At 34.3% G+C, this 26737-nt stretch overlaps 3 protein-coding genes across 8 annotated transcripts in view; 2 read left to right on the plus strand and 1 right to left on the minus strand.

Annotated features, from left to right (window-relative positions):
* Positions 1 to 19: 19 nt before the first annotated feature.
* Positions 20 to 3414, plus strand: LOC149804817 (F-box only protein 48-like). Of its 3 annotated transcripts, none has more exons than XM_089944997.1 (3): positions 20 to 124; positions 1586 to 1870; positions 2893 to 3414. In XM_089944997.1, exons 2-3 carry the CDS (start codon positions 1625 to 1627, stop codon positions 3055 to 3057), a joined length of 411 nt encoding a protein of 136 aa, XP_089801123.1. In that variant the 5' UTR covers positions 20 to 124; positions 1586 to 1624; the 3' UTR covers positions 3058 to 3414. The 3 variants fall into 3 exon arrangements, with proteins under 3 accessions (XP_089801123.1, XP_089801116.1, XP_089801108.1); XM_089944990.1 differs by having other exon boundaries at positions 83 to 226; XM_089944982.1 differs by having other exon boundaries at positions 89 to 221.
* Positions 3415 to 3499: 85 nt separating this feature from the next.
* LOC149804818 (GDP-fucose protein O-fucosyltransferase 2-like) lies at positions 3500 to 8322 on the plus strand. Its single transcript, XM_089944915.1, has one exon. It carries the CDS (start codon positions 3500 to 3502, stop codon positions 4832 to 4834), a length of 1335 nt encoding a protein of 444 aa, XP_089801041.1. The 3' UTR covers positions 4835 to 8322.
* A 1778-nt stretch (positions 8323 to 10100) lies between these two features.
* LOC149804819 (acidic fibroblast growth factor intracellular-binding protein-like) overlaps positions 10101 to 26737 on the minus strand; it is a 43028-nt gene continuing 26391 nt past the window's right edge. For all 4 annotated transcript variants that reach the window (XM_089944944.1, XM_089944940.1, XM_089944952.1 and 1 more), the window contains 6 exons: positions 25957 to 26090; positions 23798 to 23906; positions 17945 to 18014; positions 15816 to 15902; positions 14069 to 14166; positions 10101 to 11245 (listed from right to left, as the gene is read on the minus strand). In XM_089944944.1, coding sequence (XP_089801070.1) covers positions 11164 to 11245; positions 14069 to 14166; positions 15816 to 15902; positions 17945 to 18014; positions 23798 to 23906; positions 25957 to 26090 — 580 coding nt within the window. In that variant the 3' untranslated portion in view covers positions 10101 to 11163. The remainder of the gene's footprint in view (positions 11246 to 14068; positions 14167 to 15815; positions 15903 to 17944; positions 18015 to 23797; positions 23907 to 25956; positions 26091 to 26737) is intronic.

Here is a 26737-nt window from a genome sequence, read left to right on the forward strand (position 1 = left end):
TAACAGTGAACCAGACTAAGCCAAACCTCTCTCACTCTCTCTCTCCTGGCACCGCGAGAGTCTAGTTAAACGAGATTTTTCCCAAGAGTCCATTCCAAATATGGAAGCGGAAGTAAACAAAGTGGTACGCGTTGTCCTAGGCGTACACGTGTCACACCAAGGTTTATCGTAATAACGCGTCTAGAGGCAAACATAAGTGCTCAGGAATTACATTGTAAATGGTAAGGTAAATGCTGATCGTTATGGAGCCATCGCCTGTCCTCGCATTCGTCCAGAAAATGCTTAAATTGTACAGCGTCTGTTGACGTACTGATCTCCTTTTATAACTTAACCATCGATCAATTGGGCAAGTTACAAATGAAATCATGCGTATCGGTCACTGGATGGGGGAGAACATGTATCTAGGAACCCCCTCCCCCATTAACCGACAATTATAATTTCTTTTGTAACGAGCCCATTTGCATGGGTTACACGAAACACCCAAAATATAGGACTACCCAAAATATACCTTTCGTATAATATACAAGTACCTATTTGTACGATGGCCATGTACTAAAATTTACCAAGATCGTTAAGACATAATACGGCGACCGGTGTATGCTGCAAAGTTTGGACTATAATAATAATGGTGGGCAAACGGTTAAAAGATAGTCCGTAAATAAGGGACGCCATGATTTACCACAATGATCAGCAAAATAACAATCTACTACAATCTACCAGTCTTGAGTGCACGCTAGGGGTGGGGGTGGCCGGATTTCACCTCTAAATATGCTTTGGGCTACATCCGTACAACTTAATAGCTGACCACTACATATTGCCCCCCCCCAAAAAAAAAATAAAAAATTCGGCGGACGCAGCTGACCTCATTTGACCTTGAAAATGTTACAATGACCTTAGGGCTTAACTTAACTTGTTGTATATACTGTGTTTGGGGTGGCTACTGACAGCCAGTAAGGTTTGGTACAATCTACTGAAGCGTTGCCAAAACAAGGTCATCTCGTTGACAATGACTGATCACAAGTTTCTTTTCATTGTTTTGATATCATGCATATGGCAGGAATCATGGTAGCTCTGGGATATTGTGGCTATTTTTAGAGATTTTTCTTATAGAATCATACTTGCCTGGATAAGGCTTATGATCATGGTAATTCCAGGTAAAACCCCGGTGTGTGTGTGTGTGAGCAAACAATAATGAGGCCTAAAATAGCAGCTCTGGAGATTCAACAAATTATATTAAACATTGTTGATTATTTGAACTGTTTTATTGCTCAGAGTAGAAGAACTACCAGATTATTAAGCTTTTTTTCTGATGCTCCAAGTCTGATCTTTTGATCAACTTGTAAGCTTTTACTTATACACACACTTGCATGCACACATTTGCCCAATTGCTATAAAAGTTTACAAGTTGATCAAAAGATCTCACATGCCCAATCACAATAAAAGTTTACAAATATATTGGTAGATCAGATGTGGATTGTATTTCATTAGCTTTTGGTACAGACAACTGAGGTTGTATTACAATTACAGTTGGTGAATTAATTTGCATCAGCAGTGAATCTAATTTGTTAAAAATAATAAATTTCAGATCCTTTTTACAAACAAGTGTCATGTAGCATAACTTGTAATGTCCATTGAAGAGGTTTCACAAAGTGAGTTTGATTCCAGTACAGTAACCCACCTACCAGGGGAAATCTGGTTGGACATATTTAGCCATCTTGATGCCATAAGCCTTTTTGCAGCTTGTCTGACTTGTAAATGGTGGAATAGTTTGATCTCTGGCAGTGGGTCATTGTGGAAGGAGCAGTGTCTCAAGCTAAAAGACTGTAAAAAGTATATTAAAAAGGACAGAAAGGCTGGTTTACATTGGAAGGTGAGTGTACTGATGTAACGAGCTCTAGGTTTTTAAGTTAAGAAGTTCATATTTTTTAATGGTGCCAAAGTTTGCAACAAATCCCTTGCTTGGAATAAAAATTATAAAAAGGGTCACATGTCTTATGTCAGATCAGTGTATTCTACAAGTGTACAAGACAGCTGCTTGTTCATATTTTATCTCTTGCTGTATGTGTGGGGAGAATCCTGTATTTGTTGTTATGTGCAGAAACTATATAGCTAACAGAAAAGGGCAGCCAGGATGATTTTAACTGTTTAAAATATTTTAGCATCAACATCATCTCTTTTAAGCACTCTTGGATGCCAATAAAAAAATTACTAGTACATTATTTTTATAACAACTCTTCTCTGAAGGTCTTACAAAATTTAGTGACAGAATATATTAATGTTTTAAATTCATAAGGAAAATTATTCCATGGGCTACAGGGTCAAGTGTAAAGAATGATTTGGACAGTACTTTAAAAAATCTTTTGCTTATACTATTGAAAGGTTTGCTGCATAATATTAAACAAACACCTGATGTTTCAGCTTTTAGAAAATGGCTCTGCAAATATTCAATTAGCAATCCTGGTTTTATGGCTGTTTAACATTTATACTTGGTAGCTGTGATTTATCTATGTGATCACAGGTTGTCCAGTTTGCATTCACTTGTTGTTCGATTGTATTCTTTTATGAAGAAGACATTATCCTTATAGATTCTTGACCATTACATGTATATTTTATTATTGCAGGGCTGTAAATGTAAAATACCTGTTAGCTAATTATGTCACTATGGATAAATGAAGGATATTATTATTATTATTATTATTATTATTATTTGTGAAAGTAAAAGGAATGATAATATATTATTTTTCATAGAGATAAAAGATGATAATCGAATTAAAAGCAGGCACTTTAGCAGTGTAAAAAAAATTGATAAAGACTTATCAGACAGGATAAGAGCAAACTTTTTGCAACTGTCAGATAAGATTATTTATCTAGTTATTTATTCATTTATTGAAGGAAGTGTTCCAGCTGAATTACAGTAAGATTGGCCTGAAGAGGCATTGGAAGGAGGGTCACTTCAGTAATCCAAAGAGTCACACTGATTTGCCAGAGAGACCTTTCTGTCTTTTAGACACAGACAGCTGGGGTGAGATCTTCCAGTGGGAACTAGACAGATTGTGAATCTGACTCTCTCATAGTTTATCAACAAAACTAACAATTGCAACAGTTTTGTATACCGTTTGGTTCTCTCTTGGGTCACAGAGAACAAAAACAATTCAACCAAAGTTTTGTTTTTGTCAGAAATTATCTTTCTTTTTAAAAACAAAATTAAACCTAGAAATCATTTTTATTTCCTTTGTAATAACGTTGCATCATTTTTTAATCTCTAGGTTTTACGAATTTCAGCAAGTGAACATTTTATTGTGCATTTGCAAATTTCTCATATTCTAAGTAGAAAATATATTTATAAATTGTTTGCGGTTAGTAATTATTTCCTGTGATCCAATTTTAGTCATATTATTTAAACTGTATATTTTACTTTGTTTTTGTTTGACATTTCAACCCAAATTTTGTTCAAGAGTACAGGTAGGATATTCAGCTATATTATCAACTGTTTCTAAAAATGTCAGGCTGGTCAAGTTGTGACTTATTTTACTCATTGGTGTGTACAACACTGGTTATATTTTCTGGATGTTATATGATTTCTGCTGAGGATATCACAGATAAGGATGTATTCCAGACCAGCAATCAACCTTTGCTGCAATTTGGTCAAGCAAAGGAACCTCGTTACCTATTGTATGATGTTAATCCTGGTGAGGGTTTTAATTTGAGACGTGATGTTTACATAAGAGTTGCAAATTTAGTCAAAGTTCTTAACGAGGATGAACCATGGATTTTGGTGTTACCTCCTTGGGGACGATTGTACCATTGGCAGACCAGAGAGCTTGGTGCTCAGATTAAAATTCCATGGTCAACATTCTTTGATCTAGAAAGTTTACGCAAGCACATTCCTGTAGTTGAGTTTGAAGATTATCTCAAAGTCATTGGGAAACCTGTAATTGGTGAGGTGTATTATCTCCAAGGTTACAAAGAGGGCTGGGACAAATGGGAAGAAAAGATGGACATCCGAGAATGTATTGATAAACCCCGATATCAACAAGATGAAAATGGCAAATGGAAGGGACCATTCTTTTATTATGATGAAGTATACGCAGAGAAATTTGCCTGCATGTCTGCTCAGTCTTATGCTGTATCCATGAAGCCTTTCTTAATGAAAAATACAACGGCCAGATCTGTGTTTCTTGATCGAGCAGAAGCATTGATCCATGGAAAGTTTAGTGAGTGGTCAGCAGAGTACTGGACTGCAAGACGCAGCATGAGGTTCTCCAGAGAACTGAGAGATATTGGAGATGCTTTTAGGGAAAAATATCTTCATTCCAATGACAAGAAAGACAGAACAGAACTCAAGGACTGGACAAACATGAAGCACAAACATGGCGATGCTTTAGGCGGGCCCTATCTCGCAGTTCACTTGAGGAGAAAGGACTATCTTCATGCACACAGTAAGCAAGTGCCGAGTTTGAAAAATGCAGCAAAGCAAATTAAGAAATTTTTGAATAAATATGATGTACAAAGGGTATTTGTTGCTACAGATGCTCCTGATGAAGAATTTATCGAGTTTGTACAAAAATTTAAGAAAACAAAAATTTACCGCTTTGAGCCAACTAAGGAAATTCTTGAGAAATACAAGGATGGAGGTGTAGCAATTATTGACCAGTGGATTTGTGCTCATGCTAGGGTTTTTGTGGGAACCTACGTTTCAACTTTCACCTTCCGAATACATGAAGAGAGAGAAATTCTTGGCTTTAGCCAAGAGTCCACATACAACAGGCTGTGTGGCAGTGAGGAAGATGACAAGGAATGTGAGCAGCCAACTAAATGGAGTATTATTTACTAATGAAATATATTCAAAAGTATTACTAAGACAATCAAATGGCAATAAAAATTAAACTAAAATTATAAAATAGAAAATTTCATAGACAACATTTCAAACTGGAGGCATGGCACAATCATGCAGGACAGTCTTTTGTGTACACTAGACCTAATGCTAAGAAACTCTTCTATTTTTTTAAAATTCTGATTTCAATATAATAAATTAGGAATGGAACCAGGGATCAGAAAATCTAAGATGATTTTGAGAATACACTACAAATGACTAATTATTAATACATTTATGGTGTTGGTATTTGTAAATCTTTGATTAACATTAAGATTTCTATTTAATAAGAGACTTAAACATGCAATTAAAGAAAATACAGTCAAAACATTCACTAGCGGTCACACATAGGAAAAGGCAAAGCTGGCCACTGTACACCAATGACCGCTGTACATAGGTTCACATTTTAAAATGGATTTCTGAACCAATACCATGTACAGAATATTATTACTGCTATTATTATTGTTACAGTGTTAAGATTGTTTTAAGGTACTGCACAACAAAATCATAATTATCACTTTAATCAGTTCTATAAATGAAATTTCACCTTAAAAATATACACAGACCTTTGTTCACAATATAAAAATAATATCTTGATTAGTCAGTTGCTCAACTCACCAAGATAAAAAAACAGTGGGTTTATGCGAGAGGTCAGTGATGTACAGAAAATCAAAAGAACCCATATATGACTATAACTTGTGACCCATGTACCGAAACTGCCTGCCTTTGCCTACATTTTTTGAATATTGAATGACCCCTGACCCTGATGAAAAGGGATGCAACTTATGTCTCTTCTCAAAGGAGAACTTTTTTCTTCCAAGATCGTTTTAATTCATGGGCAAATTGATTATGGTATTGAATTATGTCTGTCACACTGGTACAAAATGTGACTTTATTTCAAATGTTATAACACAGTTATTTTGCCCCATCATCCAGCAAACAAAATTGTTTCTACCCTCTGCTCTAATGATACAAACTGACTCACTTTTGAATTTGACATTTTGACACCTTTGAATTACATGTTATCATAACTGGAATTGCTAGGACAATATAGAACTAGATGTGTTTTGTTAACAGCAGAAGGCAGGTGACACTTATATACAGGATATTTATATAGGAAATTTGCTGGATGGGGGTTAGAATGACCCTTGTGGACAGGTGATTATTGATTAAACTTGACCGTTAGGATTGGTTTGACTGTACAGCATTAAAAATACATTTTTAATTTTGAAAACATTTTTATCAAATTAAAAGGGAAAGAATTGTTTTGTTTACTAATTTTATTGTTTTGGGTACAAGGAAGGACAACATCTTGGTGATGATGTTTTTGATTTAACTTTTGTCTAAAATACATCATGTGGTGATGGCTTGAAAAAAATGAAATCTGAATATTTTCAAAGTTAAACATCTTAGGTACTATATATACTGGCTTATAAGTTTAGTCCAACTGCAAACAGTATAGACCCAAAATATGCTGGCAGATCAAGGTCTCTGCATTTTTTTCTTCTTATTTTCTACTGGTTATTCCTAACAAACTGTATAAAGCCAGATCTACTATTGCAATATGCACCAGCAGATCTGGGTCTGTACAGCGTGCAGATCGATTTGACTTATAACTGAGTATATATGGTAGTATTATATAGTCCTACTTTCACAAAGAACTTCATTCAATTCATAAGAGCTAATGAAGATTTGTATTTTGAGTGTTAGCTGCTCTACAGTATGCTGCTGTTAAGATATACATCCTACTGATATTTATTGTTTTCTGTTTTAAATGAATAATTTTATTGATGTATGTGTGTGTGCATCAGAAATATTAGACTAGTGTCGATTCTTCATTTTAGACTAGTGTTGATTCTTCATTTTAAAGAAAGATTTGTAATGGCAGAGAACTTTAAATAATGCTAGACGACAAAAATGATGGTTTAAATACACACAGATTCAGTGATTGTCAGGTCCAACTTTCAAAATGTAAATCATCACATCATTTGACAAGGTCACCACATGTGCCGTGCTACTGAAAAAGTGACACTTATCTGCTAATGAAGACAAGATAACAAGAAAGATGCCAACAAAAGAATTAATCAAATCACACTTCTAAATGTTTTAAACATAAAAACAAAAACTTGAGACATAAATCATCAGCTTGCTTCTTTGCGAAAGTTTTCTATGATTCAAGATCATTTTGTTTGTTTTAGTGTACCTTTCAAATGTCTAAGCCAAGTTCAGGTCATGATTATTTTAGAAAGAGAATTCTTTTATCAGTTTCATTGTCTAAAATGCATTTTTTATAACCTTCATAACATATGTTGTGCAGCTTGGAAATTAGTGCTAACTTACAGTGGCAAAAATCAAATGGTGAATATTAAAAATGCCTGGTAGCATGTCATATCAATCCAGAGATGATGTATTATAAATGAAGAAGTGCTGCCGATGGCAATGTTGTAGACAGCATTAGGGCTATATAGGAATTAAGGATTCACAGCATTTTGTTTTGTTTAAGAAATGTTCTTTTCCAAATGTCTGAATTGTGGATGAAATGAAACTATTATGGATACTTTTAAATAATGGCAAAGAATGATAGCTGAAAAGAGCATGAATACAGAAATGAAGAAAAAAAAGATTTCATTTGATCTTCAAAACTTATTTCATTACAACACTTGTAAAATGGTACTGTATGTTCTTAATATAGCATTATCCATGGTAACCATATAATAGAAACTTTGAGACTGCCTTATAATGAAGTGTTGTATTCTGATTATGTAAGACATCTGTCTCATCATAAACTTATACATTTAGCTTGTATGTTCTCCAAAACACTACTGCAGTTACAAGACTGGAATATGATGCATTCAAAATCTTTTTTGTCAAAGCTTGTAAGTATATCATTTGTAACTGTCCTTTAAATGTTCCCAAAAATTCTTGAATAAGAACTTTAAAATGTTTCATGACTTGGTGCTGATTGTAGTGTCATTGCCAGTAAAATGTATTAATGTTATAGACGTTTCAAAAGGAATTATTTCTGAGGACAGTCAAATCAAGGTATGATATCCAAGACCTACTGTACAGGGATTGTCACATGTCATGCAGCCCACACATTTTATACTGATTTTCCTTTGTATATCTTGAATCCAACTGTGAACATCACACAACATGCCAGCAGATCAACATCTATGCTATTCACCTGAATTCTGAAGTAGACAAAACATTGTAAACCCTGATCTGCCAGTAGGGTCTATAGTTTTTGTATTTGAGTATTTATAACACTTGAGCTAGAGTAGTAGTTGGTGTCTATCACTTGTGTATGTTTCTGTATGCATCTACAATCTTATTCATTTAGTGAAATTTTCATGCTAATTTTTGGAGGAAAAAATGATATTTTAATTGTTCAATAGCTGATTGTTTCAAAAGTGAGTGATTCTTAAAATAAAAACACTTATGCCAAAATATATTTTTCTTTTCTAATATTTTTGATACGTTATGGAAATATTTTATAAGATTTTAATAATATTCAGCTAATTCTCTTGTTTAGTTTATTCAAGTAATTACAAGTTTTGTGAATTTTACCACAGCTCAAACATTTATCTATACTCAAGTTCTGCAGTTACAATTTTTATCATTTTCAACAACCATTTTCCTTTAAAAGTAAATATTGCTTTACAGCGAGTGTAGTTTTTACAAAAAATCTTACTGAACTTGATTACCCATGATGCCAAGTTAGATGTATAATTTCAGTGATAAGATGGACTATTAAAGTATGCAGTAATTATTCATCTTCAGTAATTAACTCATGCATGTTAGTAAAATGAATAATATTCTGCTGCGTCACATCTTATGAAATGTCTGATTTTACATGGTTACTGTCTTTTTTTTACACCCATCAATACATAGTTCTGCATATTTTTGAAAAGCATGGTAACAAGAGGTGTGATGAGCAATTTATACAACTCTTGCATCCTATTCCCAGCCCAATGTTGAAGTCCAGTCTCAAGCGCAGTTTCACAGAAAAACTACTATTAAGACTCAGAGATCTCGCTAGGAATTTTTTAACTAGGAGTCCAGGACTCCTATTTTGGTAAAAATAGGAGTCCCACCAGCAAAAGTTGCAGTCCCCATAAGCATATTGGCAGACTTGAAGTGGCTAAATGTCCAGATGAGAAGAACAAATGTATGTCTTTGAGCTGAATTTTCCAAATTCTTTACACCACTGACATATAGCTCTTGTCTGCCCATTAGAATGAGACTGAATTTAAAAGGCCTTATTCCAAACACTAAGCCAGGCATCATACACTTTCTTACACTTGGCTCTCGGGCACTTAATTTGGTGGAAAGCTAATGAGAACACTCACTAATTAATTTAGTGTACACATTGGTTTCCCCCAAATGAAGTGCTTGTGACCTGGCTACTGTTCCATTTGAACTATCAGTTCTAGCAACTTCATAGCTCTTCTGAATCTCATAATAATCTTTAACCCCAAAAAAACTTCTCACAAATTTTGCAAACTGCATTTTGTCTAAGTCTCCTCATGTGTTGGTTTCGAGGTCACACACACTACTTATTCTGCTACACTAGGAAACGAACACAATAATGAAAGCTAAATTTGTTCATTTGATGTACTGTTATAATGACCACATGTACAACACTGGGTCTTTCTGCCTCAGAATTCTGTCATTGTAAATATCAGCACATTTTCACAGCACTCAGCAGCTGGTCAAAGTCTCTGAACTTGCCCCCAGCTATTGCATCATGTTCTTTTGATGTACTTTTATAATGAAAACATGTACCTCTGGGGGCCTTTTATTTCATTTACCCTATTTTCTAAAATAGAATAGTTGTTGTTATAGGGTTTAACGCCATTTTCAGCACAAAATATGCTGTACATGGCAGCCAGTATAAATGGTGGAGGAAGAACCCGGGAAAACCAAGGAAAGAACCACCGACCCACAAGAAGGTACCGCCATGCTTTCTCACATACCCACGTTGACCAAGCCAGAGACTTGAACCCACATAGACAGGTGAGATGGCAGTAATCTGTAATGGTGAGCGCTTTAGACCATTCAGGGCCCCTGACAGAGAATAGTAAACTTGTGTAAAACTATTCATATTGAGTGTGGACAAATATCGTTCCCCATGGAGTCGGTTGCTCTAGATCATGGAGAATTTCAAGCACAGCTCCACTCAATGTGTCTACTCTGTACTGCATCAAATAACTGTGTCTACACACTGTCCACCTTTGCTGTTTATTACATAATAGATGTTAACAATGGCTCTTGTGTTTTGACTGCCCTATGTTCTGATTCTCATGATACTAACACATCACTTTAGATCTTACCAACTACTGACACCACTGTTAGATGTTAGGACTCTTTTGGATGTTACTGCTGTATACTCACTTACAAGTCCAACTGCAAACTGTACAGACCCAGATCTGCTGGCACTTTAATCTGACAGCAGAGCTGGGTCTGTACAGTTTGTTAAGAGTAATCAGCAGAGCAAACAAATTAGACCCTAATTTACAAGTGGATTATGATATGGCAAATTGATCTTTGTTATTTTGAAATTTGACTTCACTGATATGCAAGTATATATGGTACCCTAATGTTGTGGATCTTGCTCCTTTTTAACAATGCAACACATATTCTTGTCCTTTTTAATGTCCATCATTTATTTAATTTCTGTTAGATCAACTGGTAAGTAATGTACTCAGGATGTGTGTCCTTTTAATATTAAATATCTGACTGGTCAAGCCTTTAACTGAGCTCTAGCACCTACATCATTGAACACTTGCGGGGGTGGGGGGACTTAAAAAATTGGATGATATGCAATGGAGAATCGGTTATACCATAAAAAAAATGTACTGTGTATGGCAAGTCCCAGTCATTCGGCATGGCAGATCACATTACAAATAGTAGAATGTTAAACCCTTGTCAATTATCCATTCATGTTTGGAGAGGTCACCATGTAATATAGATATTAATCACTGCTTGATTTCCTGTGTTCCCATTTGAATGTAACACTCCATAACTGTATAAATATGTATGCTGCACATCTAAGAAATCCAATCCTGTGAACGATCCATTTGGATGGTCATCAATATAAAAAGGTATATTTTTTAGCCAACACATGGGGTGAAAATGATTTCAAGTAAAATTTATTGTTCATATTTTTCTGGCAAGAAGAGGAGACCAAGATTGGAACAAAATCAAATCCCAAGCTGCTGCAAGCATTCTTGATAGATCATAGTCTTTTACAGTCTTTATCCGGTGCAGTCCTTACAGTGCCATCTCTGTCATGTGTGATATAATTTCACCGTGCACTGGATGAAAGCATTCATGTATCTCTCCCACACTGTGTTTAAATTTGGCATATTTCTGAAATAAAACATTCTATTTATTCTGTCTAGAATGAAATACTCAGATTATAATGAAAACAATGTAAAAGCAAATCCTCATGATAGCCTCAAAATGAAATTAATATTCAATTCTTAATTGGTCACTTTTCCCCTTAATCTAGTCACCTTTCCCTTAATCAGGTTGCTTTTTATTTTTGATAGCAACATTTTATAAAAAATTTTCTTGTAAAATCCCTGTTCTCAAAATATAATCAACTACTTGTGAAAATTATCAAAGTTGAATGGTTGCATAGCTGCCAACCTTCACGACTTTTTCAGCGATTCACAGATTCACGCCACATGCAAAAAAAATCATGAATTCCCCAATTCTCAATTATTTTAAATCTTTAATAACATAACTGATTTCCCATTAAGCACTAGTTGTGATATCGGCAGTTGCCGAAACGGTCCAGTACTGCTGGTCATGATATTAGTGGAACAATAGCTGAGTGGTACAGTTGGCCTGGTTGCAAATATTTTAGCGTATTTTAATCTATATGTATAAGGAAAGTTTTACAAATGCTTTGAGAGAAACTGGGGCCTAACTGTAATTTTGCTTCGTGCATGTGCTGCAAACACTGATTTGAACTACCATTTGGCATCGCATCTTGAAAATATCTTCACCAACAAGGAAAAAGTTAATGCATTTCACAAAAAGTGAAGTTTAGTTTGGAATATATCAAAAACTGGCCGTGCATTCTGCCATCAAGCACTGATATACATCATGCTTTTTGCACAGTGTGCCACAAATTTTACCATTGGGCATGGTGGCAGAGATGATGTGACGATGCACATTGGTAACAAAAAGCACATAGAGGTTGGGCAAATTAAGAACTCACAGCAGATTTCAGCTCTGGAATATTTTAAGCCATTGACGGAAGACCTGCAAGCTACCAATGCTGAAGCATTGTTTGTGAGTTTTTTGTTGAACACAATCTACCTTTAACTGCTGGAGACCATGCTAAACATTTGTTCCGACATATTCCCGGACCCAAAGATCGCTTCACAAATTCATGTCAAAATTCACTCACTTTTATCCCTATATTCACTATTTGTGAGCCTGGAAGGTTGGCAGCTATGTGGTTGGATGACTCATTGGCTAGTGTTTAATAGCACTTCAACATATGAAAGATGACATATAGCTCAGGCAATTGGAGATTAAATGCCTTGACACACACTATGGCTGCCAACCTAGCCTGGTCTGGGCAGGATTTGAACCCTCACCCATCTGGTCACAAGTTCAACATGTGAACCACAAGCATGTGACTGCATCTTCTGTCATGGTTGAAAGAGAATGAAATACCCAAATATAAAGAAATAAACTTCACACTGAGAGGACTGCTAAGCCTACCTTGAAAATAAACGTCTATTCAGACTCCAGTTTTTATTTGATAATGTTAAGGTAGTACTCAAAATAAGCTACCTGAAAATATTTTGTTCCTGTCTTATTTAAATGCACATCTAAAGACAGATACAGCAAATACTGGGAGACTTAACTGGGTGATTTTTAAGGATAAAGAAGACCCCAGTATTTTAAACTGTTATCAAAGAATTTAATCCTGTTATTGTGTGATGGGGGGAAAATTGACTGCCCATAAAATACTCATTTATCAGCACCCTATGCATGAACTGTAGAGATCATAACAGGTGTATTTATTAATAATCAACATCTTATTTTTACTAGAAATTCTTTTACCAGAGTTCACCTTTTCCTTTATAAAACTTAAAACTGTTACTGATGTAGGTCTGTTTCAAATGTAGTACTAACTAATAAAAGAATGAATGAAAATCACAATTGAATTTAACAAGCTGAGGCTAATTTTTAATCTGATGGCACCTTTGCACAGCTTCCGTGAGAATAAACATCACCTCTTTTTTGCAATACAAGGTATAAACTGATCAAAGGGTACATTATATGCCAGCCATATGTTTAACAGTTGGCAACTAGTAAGGGATGGATGACTGAAAATTGTTGACCAACATGTCTCAATGAACTTGACCTTTGGTTATGGTATTCAGTTCTAAATTAATTTTACTATGCAAAAAAATCATAATTTGTTGTAAGACTTACCATCACCTGTGAGCTTTAGACCCCAAGATTTATATGGTTTTTCTTACCCTAAGTCTGGTTTAGGAACACTTTCAAACAAAGGTTTATACAAAACCCATATTTCTTTGATTTACACTGACCATGACCCTTTTCACACTTAAATTAACAGGCCTTGGCCATAATTAAGGCAAATCCTTTCACAATCTTTGATCAAAATATGTGGTATAGAACTGAAATTATCATGCAAAATATGTTTTCCTTTCTTATCAATGACCTTGTACTTTGATCTCTTGATGCCAAAATCAATCAACCTCATCTAACTATCCACAAACTTTCGTGAAGGTATATGGCCATTAAATAAGAACTAAAATCTGTGCATCAACCAAGTGTTACAATTTTCAGCCACAGCGACCTTGAAGTTTGGTCATTTTATCCCCCAAATCAATGTTTCCTTCCCACCCAGCATCGTCAAGAACTGAAATCTTTTGTGCTAAAACCATTTTTCTCTTTCTGTCAATGATCTTGATCTTTTGACTACAAAACTCTCTGAATTTTTTCTTACTGCAAGTCCAAGCTATTCACAAAGTTTAGTAATGGCAGAGTGTGTAAAACTAAAGTTATTGTGTGGAAAGAAAATAGGTAAGAGATGTGCAGACAGACAGACAGCCAATGTCATAACATGTGCTCCACCTCTTGGTAGGTGTATTAAAGCTGCGACCAGCCTCTAGTAAGTACACAGAAAGACAGTTTTACCTGAAGGCAGCAATTTGTTGTGGTGCATCTTTCAATACAACAAGAAAGTTTTCAATGTCCTCACAAGTCCAGCCTGATTGTTGACATGGTTCTATTAGCTGTTTGAAGAAAAAAAAGACAGAATCAAAGAGTGTTGTGATAAACTTTGTGGTTCAAAAGACTTGCTTGCAATCATGCTCATAATAAGAATGTGTTCTTTGATCCATAACCATGTATCTTTGGGGGATCCAAAACAGGATATGATTACATATAAAGGAAAAAATTCATAATGATTTGGTTAGTAAACAAGAGGCCCTTGAAGAGACTGATACTCTACAGACCAAAAAATAATTTCCAAGAATCCAAGACGAGACCATCTCTTCTTCATAAATGCGGAGTGTTGAAACCATCTCCGAAATTTTGAGCAACAATTTAAAAACTGGCCACTGTGGCATCTACATTGGCTGGAAGATATGAAACATTTTCATTTAGTATGAACCCGACATCATTTAATTTTTTGGGAAAAATGTGAATTCAGGAGTAGTGATTACAAGATTTTCCAGGTGGCCATCATAATGGTGGCCATATTGTATGTCAGACTAGCACCATTTTCATTTTGGAGGAAGAAGGCATCATAAGAGGTCTTTTTGCTGACATGACTTTCCATTTAGGTGGTGTATCAATAAAATGATTTTCAAGATAGCAGCTATGGAAACCAAAATGATGTCAGATCAGCACCATTTTCACATAGGACCAACCTGATATCACATCAAGTCCTGGTGAAAACCTAATGTTCATATGACCCATCTACCCAGGAAGATTACCAGTAACAAGATTATAACGATGGAAACTGTGACTAGTCATCATGACATACCTCATGTCAATATTACTTTCCATTCAGGAGTGGCATTAACGTTATTTTCAAGATGGTGGCCATATTGGACGAAAACCCATGTTAATATGACCATACGTTTATGATGAGTATCAACAACAAGATTTTCAAGATGGCAACTGTGGTGTCCATACAGGATGTCCAGGCAATACCATTTTAAATTAGGAATAACTAGACTTTATAAGAAGTCTTCTAGTGTAAACCCCATGGCAATATGACTTTCTGTTCATGGGAAGAAGCAATAACATTTTCAAGATAGCATCATTTTCATTTAGTACCTACTAGACCCAATGTCAATGTGACTTTCCATTCCGAAGGCATAAGATTTTCAAAATGTTGTTGTGCTGCAGCAATAAGATTTTCATGATGGCCATTGTGGTGACAATACTGGATGTCTGTGTGGTACCATTTTCATGTGAGACCAACTAAACCACAGGATGAGTTTGTGTGTAAAGTTTCATGGCAACCCTCCAAGTACTTTAGAAAGAATAGTGAGAACAGACTTATGTTAACCAAAGGATGGACAACATGATGGATACTAGATGACAGGCAATAGGCTATCCCATTAGCTCTTTTTGTCTATGACCAGTAGTACTAAAACCCTGGGACGATTTAATTCATAATATCTTCATAGCATTTGCCAGATAACAAAATCCCATGAATAACAAGAAAAGAAATTTGCCACATTTACATCAACCATATGTCGACATGAGGTGTCAGATATGATTATTTCATGTGACTATATTGTAGCAGTCTGCAAAGCATCTGATTTTGTATGCTTGGGATCAAAGTAGTCTATTTGATATGTTACATTCTGATGACCACTTTTGTTTTTTTATATATAGAAAATTAATGTTTTTCTATTAACCCATTTACCTTTTCCACCAAATCCACAAAGAAATCTCTTACTTCCTTACTGTGGTTTAGGCCATATGCAATGTTGATAATGGCTTTCATTATATTCTGAAACGAGAGCAACAATACATTGAGTAATTGTAACCATTTACAATTTCTGAACATTTCTATTTGTATCAAACCCTTAGTCTGACATAATAAAAGCTGTCATCTACATTTAAAAAAAAACATTATGCTTGAAATTTACTTTGTTTTGCCCAGGTGAACATATAAACCCAATTTGAAAACTTGCATGTTTTATGTTTGTTAATGTCCTAAATATTTATTTGATAAAAAAGGAGAAGGCATATTCCATCAGGCCATTAAAGAATACATTTGTAGCATTTCTTCCTTTACACTGACAAAATGGGAACAAGCTGCCTATTTCCTGCAAGGTCCTGGGCCCATGGTGTACTGTTGCTATCAAATTCATCTGATATCGAGATATTTTTTAAAAAAATATTATGTTGACAAGAAGCTCTAGGTCTCAACTTAAGTAAACAATTTGTTTTCTTATTGTTTATGTCAACAACATGGCAGTTGTGAACCATACATTATTCTACAATTATATGATGATGTAGCATGTAAACAACTACTATACAGCCAGATGCTACTAGCAGCAATGAATAGTAAATTTTTTGGTGACAATTAAATATAGATCAAACAAGAACTATAATTTCTATAATATATATGTGTTTCTTTTGTTTTCTAATAGAATGTAGCCAACACATTAAATTTTTAACTTGATGGGGACTCAAATTTATTGATTTTTCATGTATATGTAAAGTATGTAATCCATTATGGATTATATTACAGAAAGATAACACGCATGTAAGCTGTCAATATACAAGTGTATTTTCAACTAGTTTTATTTTCATTTAATCAAAATTTTCATTGTTCATTTTATCTCAGTGTAATCCTACTCAGTGATGACATGTCACTCCTTATAGACAAATTCCACTATGTATGTTTTCAGCACACTCCCCCAACACATACCTCAACATCCACTTATGTCATCAATATTACCTCTGGGCCAAGGATATCAATATTTTCTTTGCTGAAAACTGTGTCACACTGCTGCATGGTGATCGTGAGATTGCAGATGACTATCAACCACATCTTTGAAAAAAGTACAAAATTGTGTACCTTTTACTAATCATGCACCACAGCAAGGGGAAGCTACCAACCAATCTTTCCAAAAAAGGGAAGAGTTTCTATTCCACATTTGTAATGGGAATGATGTCACTGATGTGTGAATGAAGCCACCCACGAACCAATCAGGAGACAGATCCTACAACCATATGTACTTGCATATAAGTCAAATCAAACTGCAAACAACAAAGACCCTGATCTGCCACAGCATAATGCACCTGCAGACCAGGGTATAAGTTGTTTGTTCTACTGATTACTCCTAACAAACTGTACAGATCCAGATCTGCTGGCACATAATGTGAGAGCAGATATGGGTCTGTGTAGTTTGAAGTTGGACTTGACTTGTGAGTACATATAGTAGTTATCAGCCATTGATATTTGCTTGTCAGTTTAGGTAGGCACATTCTCTTGAATACAGTTTTCTAATTCAAAAGCTTGTATTTTAAATATAAATTTACTAGGTCCTTCTCAAACCAGTTTAAATACTGGGACATTTATATTAGGGTTGTGACAAATAAGCCAATCCAGTATGTGTAAACACTGTACTTTTCCATGCAGCACTGTTTAGTCACATTATTACCAAATCTACAACATCAGTAAAGAAAACGCGCCTTTTACCTACATAGGTTGTATCCAAATTAAGTTTTAATTACTTTGAATGAAATGATAAATATTTTTCTTGTCAATATGCAGTATGTAAGGTTTGATATAATGTCACTTAATTTTGCTAGCCCATATAAAGTGACTATCCCATACCACAATCACATGGTTTCAGCAAATTATTTTTTTTCAACCTGTACGAATAACTACCTTTTATCATTATGAATATGTTAACATAATAAATTGGAATTTCATTAGACATTTTACAACATGATTTATATTTACTTGTGTCAGTAATAAAAAAGATGAAACAATAATAACCGAAAAGTTATTGCATACACATGGGACCAAATACTAACCTTAAAATTTTCATCAAGGTCCTGGAGTTTTCTCCTTATAAAACTGGGTCTTAATGTTTGGATTACAAAACTGCAAAAAAATAGAAATTGGAAACATTAATTGCCACATAATGCCTAACAGTCCAATAAAAGTTAAACATCCATGTAGAAACCTACTGGTTTACAAATCTGATGTTTCTGTTTTCTGTTCTAGCTACCTGTAGTAGGCAATGGTTATGGAATGACTTTGAGTGTATACCAAGAAAAATGTGTGTCTGATGGAATGACATTAAAAATATAACAAACGTACAGTAAAACCTGACTAGAAGGACCACAATTGTGAAATAAGACTTATGAATATATTCGCTATGAACAAATCAGTTCTTTATATGATACGATGGCCTCTACTGTGTGACCACCTGCCTTTAGAAACTGTGTTTTATGTTCACAGAAGGAATAGTATTTCAAAGCAGGTTTTAACTAAAATGATGGTATCCAGAGAGGCAGTTTGTAAAAAATATATGCTGTAAAAAATATATGCCTGGGTACTCTGTTTACTCAAAGAGTTCATATTAAAAGTATACTAAATTCTAAATGGCAGCTATGGGTGACTACTATGCAATGTAAGTGCCTTCCCTGGATCCCAATCATGTTTTACTGGAACAGCCCTGATTGTATAAAATGTGACAATAAGTTGCCACTAAAATGGCCATTGTAACCTGCTGTCTACAACTTAAGGACTGGAGCAATGGGAACTGGATGTAATACTGAATCAATGAAAAGACAAAATCTCAGTAAAATATGATCAATGTCACATGAGAGTGGTCTTCTCTTGAATAGAGGGACCCCTTACAACTTAAGCAGATGTGCAAGCCATTTCAGGGATATATGGTGACTGCCACAACATCATAGGCCAATGTACATAAGAAATTATTCTGGTTTTGGATTAGTTCCTTGGAGGCTAAGTGGATAACCCCACAGATCCAGGAAGTAACGGTATGTGTAGAAATATCATTGCATCCTTGTTTGAGTGATAATAATAAGGAAGATCTTCTTTTGCCAGCTAAAATAGTTCTGGTGCTAGCATATTTGACCTTTTGAGAACAACATTACTTATATTTCATCAGCATTTAATGTCATAAGCCACTGATTGGTCCAATCATTTAATTATGCAAATCATGGTTAATCACTTCTTCAATGTCAGTAATGCAAGGAGATGAATAATATAATGGAATCACCTGCGAAAGACAAGTATGGGAATTCACTGATTCAGCAATATCATTTAAATAAACCAAGAATAAAAAAGGGTTTAATACTAAATCTTGGGGTACTCTTGCATTAATTTTCCACACACATTAAAATGAATATATGGTTATGACTCTTTCCCTTGAAAAAAAGAGATAGCTTCTGAACCAAACCAGACCATTATTTGTGCCAGGCTGCCTAAATCTGAAGACAAGTCCTCAGCTCTGCCAAATGCTTTTTAAAGGTCACAGAACGCAATATAATTTTCTTCATTTCTTTCTCTTGCTAGACATAGAGTAGGGTAAATCTGAATAAAGTTGGCCAGTAAGAAGTCAGAATGATATTTATAGAAAAAATCATCTGCATGAAAAGGTCTGTAAAGATATTTATACACAATCCTTTCAAGCAGTTTTTCAATGCATTTTGTGAGTGAGATCCGTCTTTAGTTTGATGCCAGACTTTTATCACCTTTTCTAAAAAGATTTTTACAACCCATAACAGAAATGATTGTCAGCATCTTACAACAAATGGTGTTTGTTGCTTACCTTAATGACCTCTTTTTACGAATGGTAATGGGACTGCTTGCCTTGTTGACAGCTTATGACAAATGGCATCAGGAGTGCTTGCCTTATTTATATATAATGACAAATGGCATCAGGACTGCTAGCCTTATTGACAGCTAATGACTAATGGTAATAGGACTGCTTGCCTCATTGACAGCTTATGACAAATAGCATCAGGACTGCTTGCGTGTGTGTGTGATTTGGATTTTTAATGTAGCTTTAACAATGTTTCAGTCAAATCACTACAATGTCTTCAGTGTGGCAGTTTATAGTGATGTCTAGCACTTGGGCATCATGCCGCAAACATGTAGCATGATGTCCCACCTAGTCACATTAACCTGACACCAGGCCGTCCAGTCCTAACACTAACCTATTTATGCTCAGTGCCTAGCAAGGCAGCTGTTAGTACCATTTTTTAAAGTCTCTGGTATGACTTGGCTGGGGTTCAAACCTGCAATCTCCCACATCTGATGCGGATGTTCTAACCACTAGGCCACCGGAATGGTCAGGACTGCTTGCCTTATTGACTTTAAAAAACTTTGATAGCATCCAAGATGTCCTGTTCAGGAACCTTAATAATGGACAGCTCAAGGAAATTCAAAGGCTGAGCTCTGGTTTTCATTATTAATAGTCAATACTATGTCTAAAATTTCACCCTTTTCAATGTCTTCACATGCAAATAAATCAGATTTTAAAAAATCTGAGGATTGCAGAAGTGGAATTTGGTTCATAGGTTTTGGTTCTGAAATATCTAGTGATTCTCTAATAATGTCTGGGATTACTTATACTACCCAATTTTTTGATAATACTGGAAACAAGTATCGAGTCCAGCAAAATTAAAGATTTGAATGTCACTCTAGCAGGTTCAGTGCTAACATTCCAAATATTATCTTTACTTACGGTCCACAAGAATCCTGCATTTTAATTTTAAGAAAGAAATTTTCATTAAAATCTCCCAATGATATAATCTCTGATGCAGAGTTCATAGCCGTATTGACTGAACTACCAAATAATGACCAAAAGCTATTTCCAAATAGATTATTTGGGGATTTATATATAAGGCAGATGACCAAACTAATTTTTAAAAAAATATTTCTACCCAAAGACTCTTTATAATGTTATTTTGTTCTAAATCAAGCAAATCAAGCAACCTAACTGATGCAACAAAAACTTGATTACTCCTCCATCCATATTTGTTCAAACTGGAAGGAAAGAAAAAGACTATTTAATTGAAGACCCTGACTTGAAACTGTAATATCAAGTCTACTTTCAGTTTAACATATAACATCAAATTCATCCACTTCTTTAATAACCTTTTTTTTTTGTTATTCAAGCTTCTAATATTAATATGAAACAATTTAATTTCATTCTTCTTGTTCAAGTTTTCAGATCTCAGATTTTCTCTGTAGTTTCAACTGCATTAAATGATGAAATAATACCAATGTAATAGCTACAATGTTGCTCTATGGATTTAAATATTGTAAGCATAGTGTATATGGAAAGATACAAGGACATTAAATAGTTGTCTAAAGAAATATCAGAATACAGTAAGATTATTACATTCATGAATACAATGTGTTCTCTGTTAGAATATTGGACTTTAATTTCCATGGCCAATACCTAATTACTATTTATTCCAAAGGCTTTGTTATAACATTCCCTTCTTACATCATTTAATTGGTTACAGTGTTTCATTTATTTGGTCTGCCTGAGAAAATTTGCTAAATCATATAATTTTATTATCTGCAGTGTTGAAACTTGATAAATATTGGTGGTCATTCAAATAACAAAAGCATGAGAACAAAGGTACCCGGTACCTGGTAACAATAGTGTGATAACCACACATTATTCATAATCAGTTATTAGCAAAGACCTAATAAGGAGATAAGTAACAAAGGTGTGATAATCACACCTCATTTATAATCGATACTTTAGATGAACTGGTTATTGTTCAATGCAAGAATGAAAAGAAATGTTTTTGTTCTGATGGAAACACAAATGGATAGCCAGACTGGTGACGTTATGTCCATATCCCCTCATCTTAGTTGATGGGGACACAAAGTGCACAAGAATTAGTACCAGGCCATACAGTGTAAAGTAAAATGCATATTTAAATGACATTTGACCAACAAATCTTGTAAAGGGAAAAAATATTAGCTACGTCATATTTTATACTTTATGTGCTGCAACTGATGAATTTCAATGTGATTTTAATGATCCTGTGGACATTTCACTAGTACAATCACACACACTGTTACATGGTTTTGATACATGAATTATCTGATTTCACATTTCTGTATGGCTTTTGATTCAGCAGCCTCATTACAAATGATGGAGTCAGAAATAAAGGTTTTTCAACACTGCACTGCCTCATATATTTACTGTTTCATTAAGTGAAATATCTTAAAAATTAGAAAACTAATTTTTCTTCAGTGTTTTATAGGACAGCTTAATTTTGAGGTATGCATATTTTGAAGTAATATATATTGGTAAATAATCGGGAAAATGTTTCCATGTAAATGTATTTTCAAATGTGTGAAAGATGTTTCTAACAAAATTCATACATTTCAATTCAATATTGATGAAGAATTATAAGTTACTGCATTTGTATGGGAAAATACGAACAAGTTTTTCAGATGGAATACTTCACGACCTTGGGAGTGCAGTACCAAAATACCAAAATCTATTCATTCCAGATCAAATGAAAAAGTTGTTGCAATGTGCAATATCCGACAAAACGAGTTCATATTTTCCCATACAAATGCAGTAACCTTTTTATTACATGCTCATTTTTCTTATTCTACCTAAGGCTAAACTGTATAAACAAAATACACTACAAGAAACAAAGTAATTGAATATATGTTGTATTCCAAACTAAATACACACGTGCAGATTCATCACTACACAACAAGATTATTAATGCGCACATAACTCCGCCCAGATAAATTTGAATTTAGTCACACGCTAGACATAACTTTCGTAAGAAAATGGTGTTTTGGTCTACTTAAAATTGAAATTTAGATTCATATTGTGAATGAATGCACATTGCAACAACTTTTTCATTTGATCTGGAATGAATAGATTATGGTATTTTTGTCGATTCTATGAAATTTTGTGATTATGGACTGGATTCATCGGTGTAAATTCTACATGAAATACATCGGATTGAAATAGCGAGGGAGAAGCATGTTGACATCTGCAAGTGTGTTTCTGTTCTGTCATTGAATATTTGAAATCATAATGTGAGAAAAATATGACGTCTTTCAATTGCAATTATCAAAAAGATGCTATGGAATTTATTGTTTATTTCATTTTGAGTGCAATAAGGAGGATGTAACTGCACTTGAAATATAGTCGAAATTACAGTACAGTTTCGAAATGTGTAATCAAGATTGAGAACCCATGACATGGCTCATGTAGTTCAGATTTGCAGAACTAAGAAAGGAAATTCAGGATGTAAAACTATAAGTAAAAATTTTGCCATTTTTATTACCAGCTAAAGAAGACAGTTTATGTCACTTGCATGTTATTTGTAGGTACCCAGCAGCTTTATGAAATCTGACATCTCCCAACTAAATCCGAAACACTGTATCAAAAAAGTTAATGTGGAATGTAGTAAAGCAGCTGGACTGTGACAGTCCACAAAACATCTGCTTTAGTTCATTTATAAACAAATGTAGTCAATTAAAATTTAAACCGCCTACTATGTGAGTTTACATGATTTGTTTACAAAAAGTGCTGACCATCTGCGTCTATTGTTTGTTTACAATAGAAAGTAGTTCCTTTATGAATATGAAGTTGCCCACAAGTTCAGTATCGTAAAATAATGAACGATTCTGACAATAAAATTATCGGAGAAAAAAATAGAGCAATAATAATAGGTTACTCCAATATTCACTGGCACATGATATTACAATTAGATTTTCACAAATGGTTTAGAATAATTGAGCTGTGGAATTAGGAAATATAACCTCATGCTTAGAAACAGTTGGCAGGATATTTTGTACTGCAACAAATATGAGATGAATCAGTTACAATGATTTCCATGAAAATTGTGATTGAAAACCTTTTCTGGTCATCCACGTAATCCTTTTCTACCAAAAGTTTCAAATCTCGTAGGTCTTGTAGGAATAGTCGGTCCAGATCCACATCCATGTCTTCATGATTAGTGCATTCTGAAATAAACACAACATGAATATTATTGAAAATTATTTACTGTAACACAGTTTAATGCAATATATATTTCAGAATATGTTATTCTCTGGACATTGATGTTCTGAAGCACTTAAGCTTTCCTTTCTCAATTGTAAAAAATAGTTGGTCACATCATTCTGAACATTATATCTTAACTTTTTTAATTCGGTTGCATGTGTACACCATCTTAAGTTGACCGCTCCGGTGGCCTAGTGGTTAGAGCGTCCGCCTCGGATGTGGAAGGTCGTGGCAGGATAATGTGACTGGGTGGAACATCATGCTACATGTCTGCAGCATGATGCCCCAGTGTTAGACAGCACCATAAACTGTCACAGTGCAGACATCGTAGCGATATGACTGAAAATTTTTTAAAGCTATGTTTAACAAAAAATCCAAATCACACCATCTTAAGTTAAATTTTCCTCCACTGCATCCAAATTCTTAACTTTTCTGAAGAACTGACTCTTCTTTGTTTTTCAATCATAAGACATCAAAAGTCTGAAACCTGATTTTTGTTAGTAAAACATGTATGACCACACTACAAATAATGCAAACCAAAATATTTATGTCCAAATAAAATCAAAACTGACAAAAAGTTTGAAAAATTACTTCAAATTGTATGAAAATATAATCAGGTCATAAATTTACACTTGCAGACAAGTATACTGAATTTCATTTGTTTACCACATGTGGGTTTTTTTCTCTTCTAAATTGTAGTAACAAGGTTTTGCAACAAGCTAAAAAATGAGATAGAACAAAACAAAGCTAAAATATACTGAATTCTATGCAGGTCATCTGTATATGAGTACAATACACCTAATTTTTGTCTGCCTCAAGTGGTCTTGACTTAAATGTTTTATGAAGGTTTTTATTAAAAAAAGTCCAAGTTCCAAAAGTTTAAAAAATATGTTACAAAATTGAAAATTTTCTGTAATGTACTGAAAATTTAATCTGGTAATACTCATTACCATAATGCAAACTGTCATAGTTCTAAGTCTAATTGTTATTGTGCTATTGCACAAATATACATTTACAGATGGACAGCACTAAAACATTTATGCTTTCTTATGTTACTGTACTGGGAGCATAACAGCTATGCCAAACAATTAAAAGCAATTAAATCTACTATTCTGAGCAATTTAGAAAGGAACTGTTAAGACAACTCATTTTTAATATTGGTTTCATACCATCAGTTGGAATGATGATTGAACCTTACCACCGGTGGGATATGATTTTCTTAATGCTGGTTTCATATCATCAGTAGGAATGATGACTGAACCTTACCACCGGTGGGATATGATTTTCTTAATACTGGTTTCATATCATCAGTAGGAATGATGATTGAACCTTACTACTGGTGGGATATGATTTTCTTAATACTGGTTTCATATCATCAGTAGGAATGATGACTGAACCTTACCACCAGTGGGATATGATTTTCTTAATACTGATTTCATATCATTTTCAGGAAAGATGAACAAGCCTTAGCACTTGTGGGATATGACTTCTTCACAAAATGCATTGCAAAAGCGAACAATGAAAGTAAAAAAAAAGCTGCAAAGCAACAAGTTTGTTCAGTAAATAATTTGAAAATATGTTTGATCAATAAATTTGGCATAACTTTAAAATATGTTTGATCAATAAATTTTGCAAAAAAGTAAAATTCGAGAATATTCATACTTAATCATTATAATTCAAAATAAATATGAAATTTATTATTTCTAAACTAGTTTCAGCTTCAAAATGCTTCATACCAGTCACTATCTAATGTCACACAAAATTCCGAATTGAATTTTCTAGGCTGTAGATCTTTCATGCCTTCAAAGACGAGCTGGATTGTTTTAATGATGATGAAAAGCCTTAGTTTTGTACTAAGCACACATTGCACAATCTGAGTCTAATAATTAAATCTGGTAAATGATGCTATTAATTGCACACTAACTTATCCAAGACATGGTTAATTTATTTTTATCCCAGAGTAAAATTCAGGAATGCCTTGTCCATTTAGGCACATGATATTCTCCTACCCACCCTCGGCACTGTAGGACCAGTTGGTTATCATCAGGTCTGCACAGATTAGAAAATCATCTAATGTCAGGTGATTTAGCTTCTTCTTGTTGGTCTCAAATCTGTGGTTGGTTATGAAGACTATAGCAGCATATTGCCTGAAATTAAAGACAAACTTCAAAGGATAAATGCATTAACAAGCATGATAAAGAATAATGAGGTGTATTCACCACAATGTATGCCTATAGGATATGAGGTACTAACAGATCCAGGAAATTGCCCAATCTGCCACAAACAAAGAAAAGGTGCAAAAAATGAACCACATAAAAAAAGACCAGAGATCACCTGGCTGATATCTGTCTAACAGCCAAAAGCAAAAGCAGTTGGTCAACAAATCAGGGTCAGTAGGATATTTTCTGCTGAAATTTCTACCAATCATGTTGAGTGCATCTATTATAAAAACAACTGTTTCAAGGTTTCACTAGTTTTTGTACCTTCATATATATTCGATGGAATATTCAGCATCATTTGTCCCATAATTAAAGGCCATGATGCCAGAATGTTTTTTGTGTCAAAGTTGGTCAAATTAGGTTCAGCACTTCTTTCAAATAAAGTACTGTCTTTTAACTTTTAGTACTGACAGCCATATTGAACGCCATCATTTGTATAAACCTGAAAGGCATTCAAGTTAGGATAATTTCTGTCAAGTTTTATCGTTTTCTTTTCTATATTTAATGACAACAATCATATCTTAAAGCAGACTGTCATCATTTGTATAAACTTAAAAGCTGTTCTGTATAATTCG

The sequence above is a fragment of the Sinohyriopsis cumingii genome, chromosome 2 (assembly GCF_028554795.1).
Source record: "Sinohyriopsis cumingii isolate HCF-2022 chromosome 2, ASM2855479v2, whole genome shotgun sequence".
Taxonomy (NCBI): Eukaryota; Metazoa; Mollusca; class Bivalvia; order Unionida; family Unionidae; genus Sinohyriopsis; species Sinohyriopsis cumingii.

Excerpts from the sequence above, each read along its gene's own strand:
- LOC149804818 (XM_089944915.1), top strand. The coding sequence starts at position 3,500 with ATGTCAGGCTGGTCAAGTTGTGACTTATTTTACTCATTGGTGTGTACA.
- LOC149804817 (XM_089944997.1), top strand. The coding sequence starts at position 1,625 with ATGTCCATTGAAGAGGTTTCACAAAGTGAGTTTGATTCCAGTACAGTA. Across the intron at positions 1,871-2,892 it reads AGGCTGGTTTACATTGGAAG|GAAGTGTTCCAGCTGAATTA; the intron begins GTGAGTGTACTG and ends CATTTATTGAAG.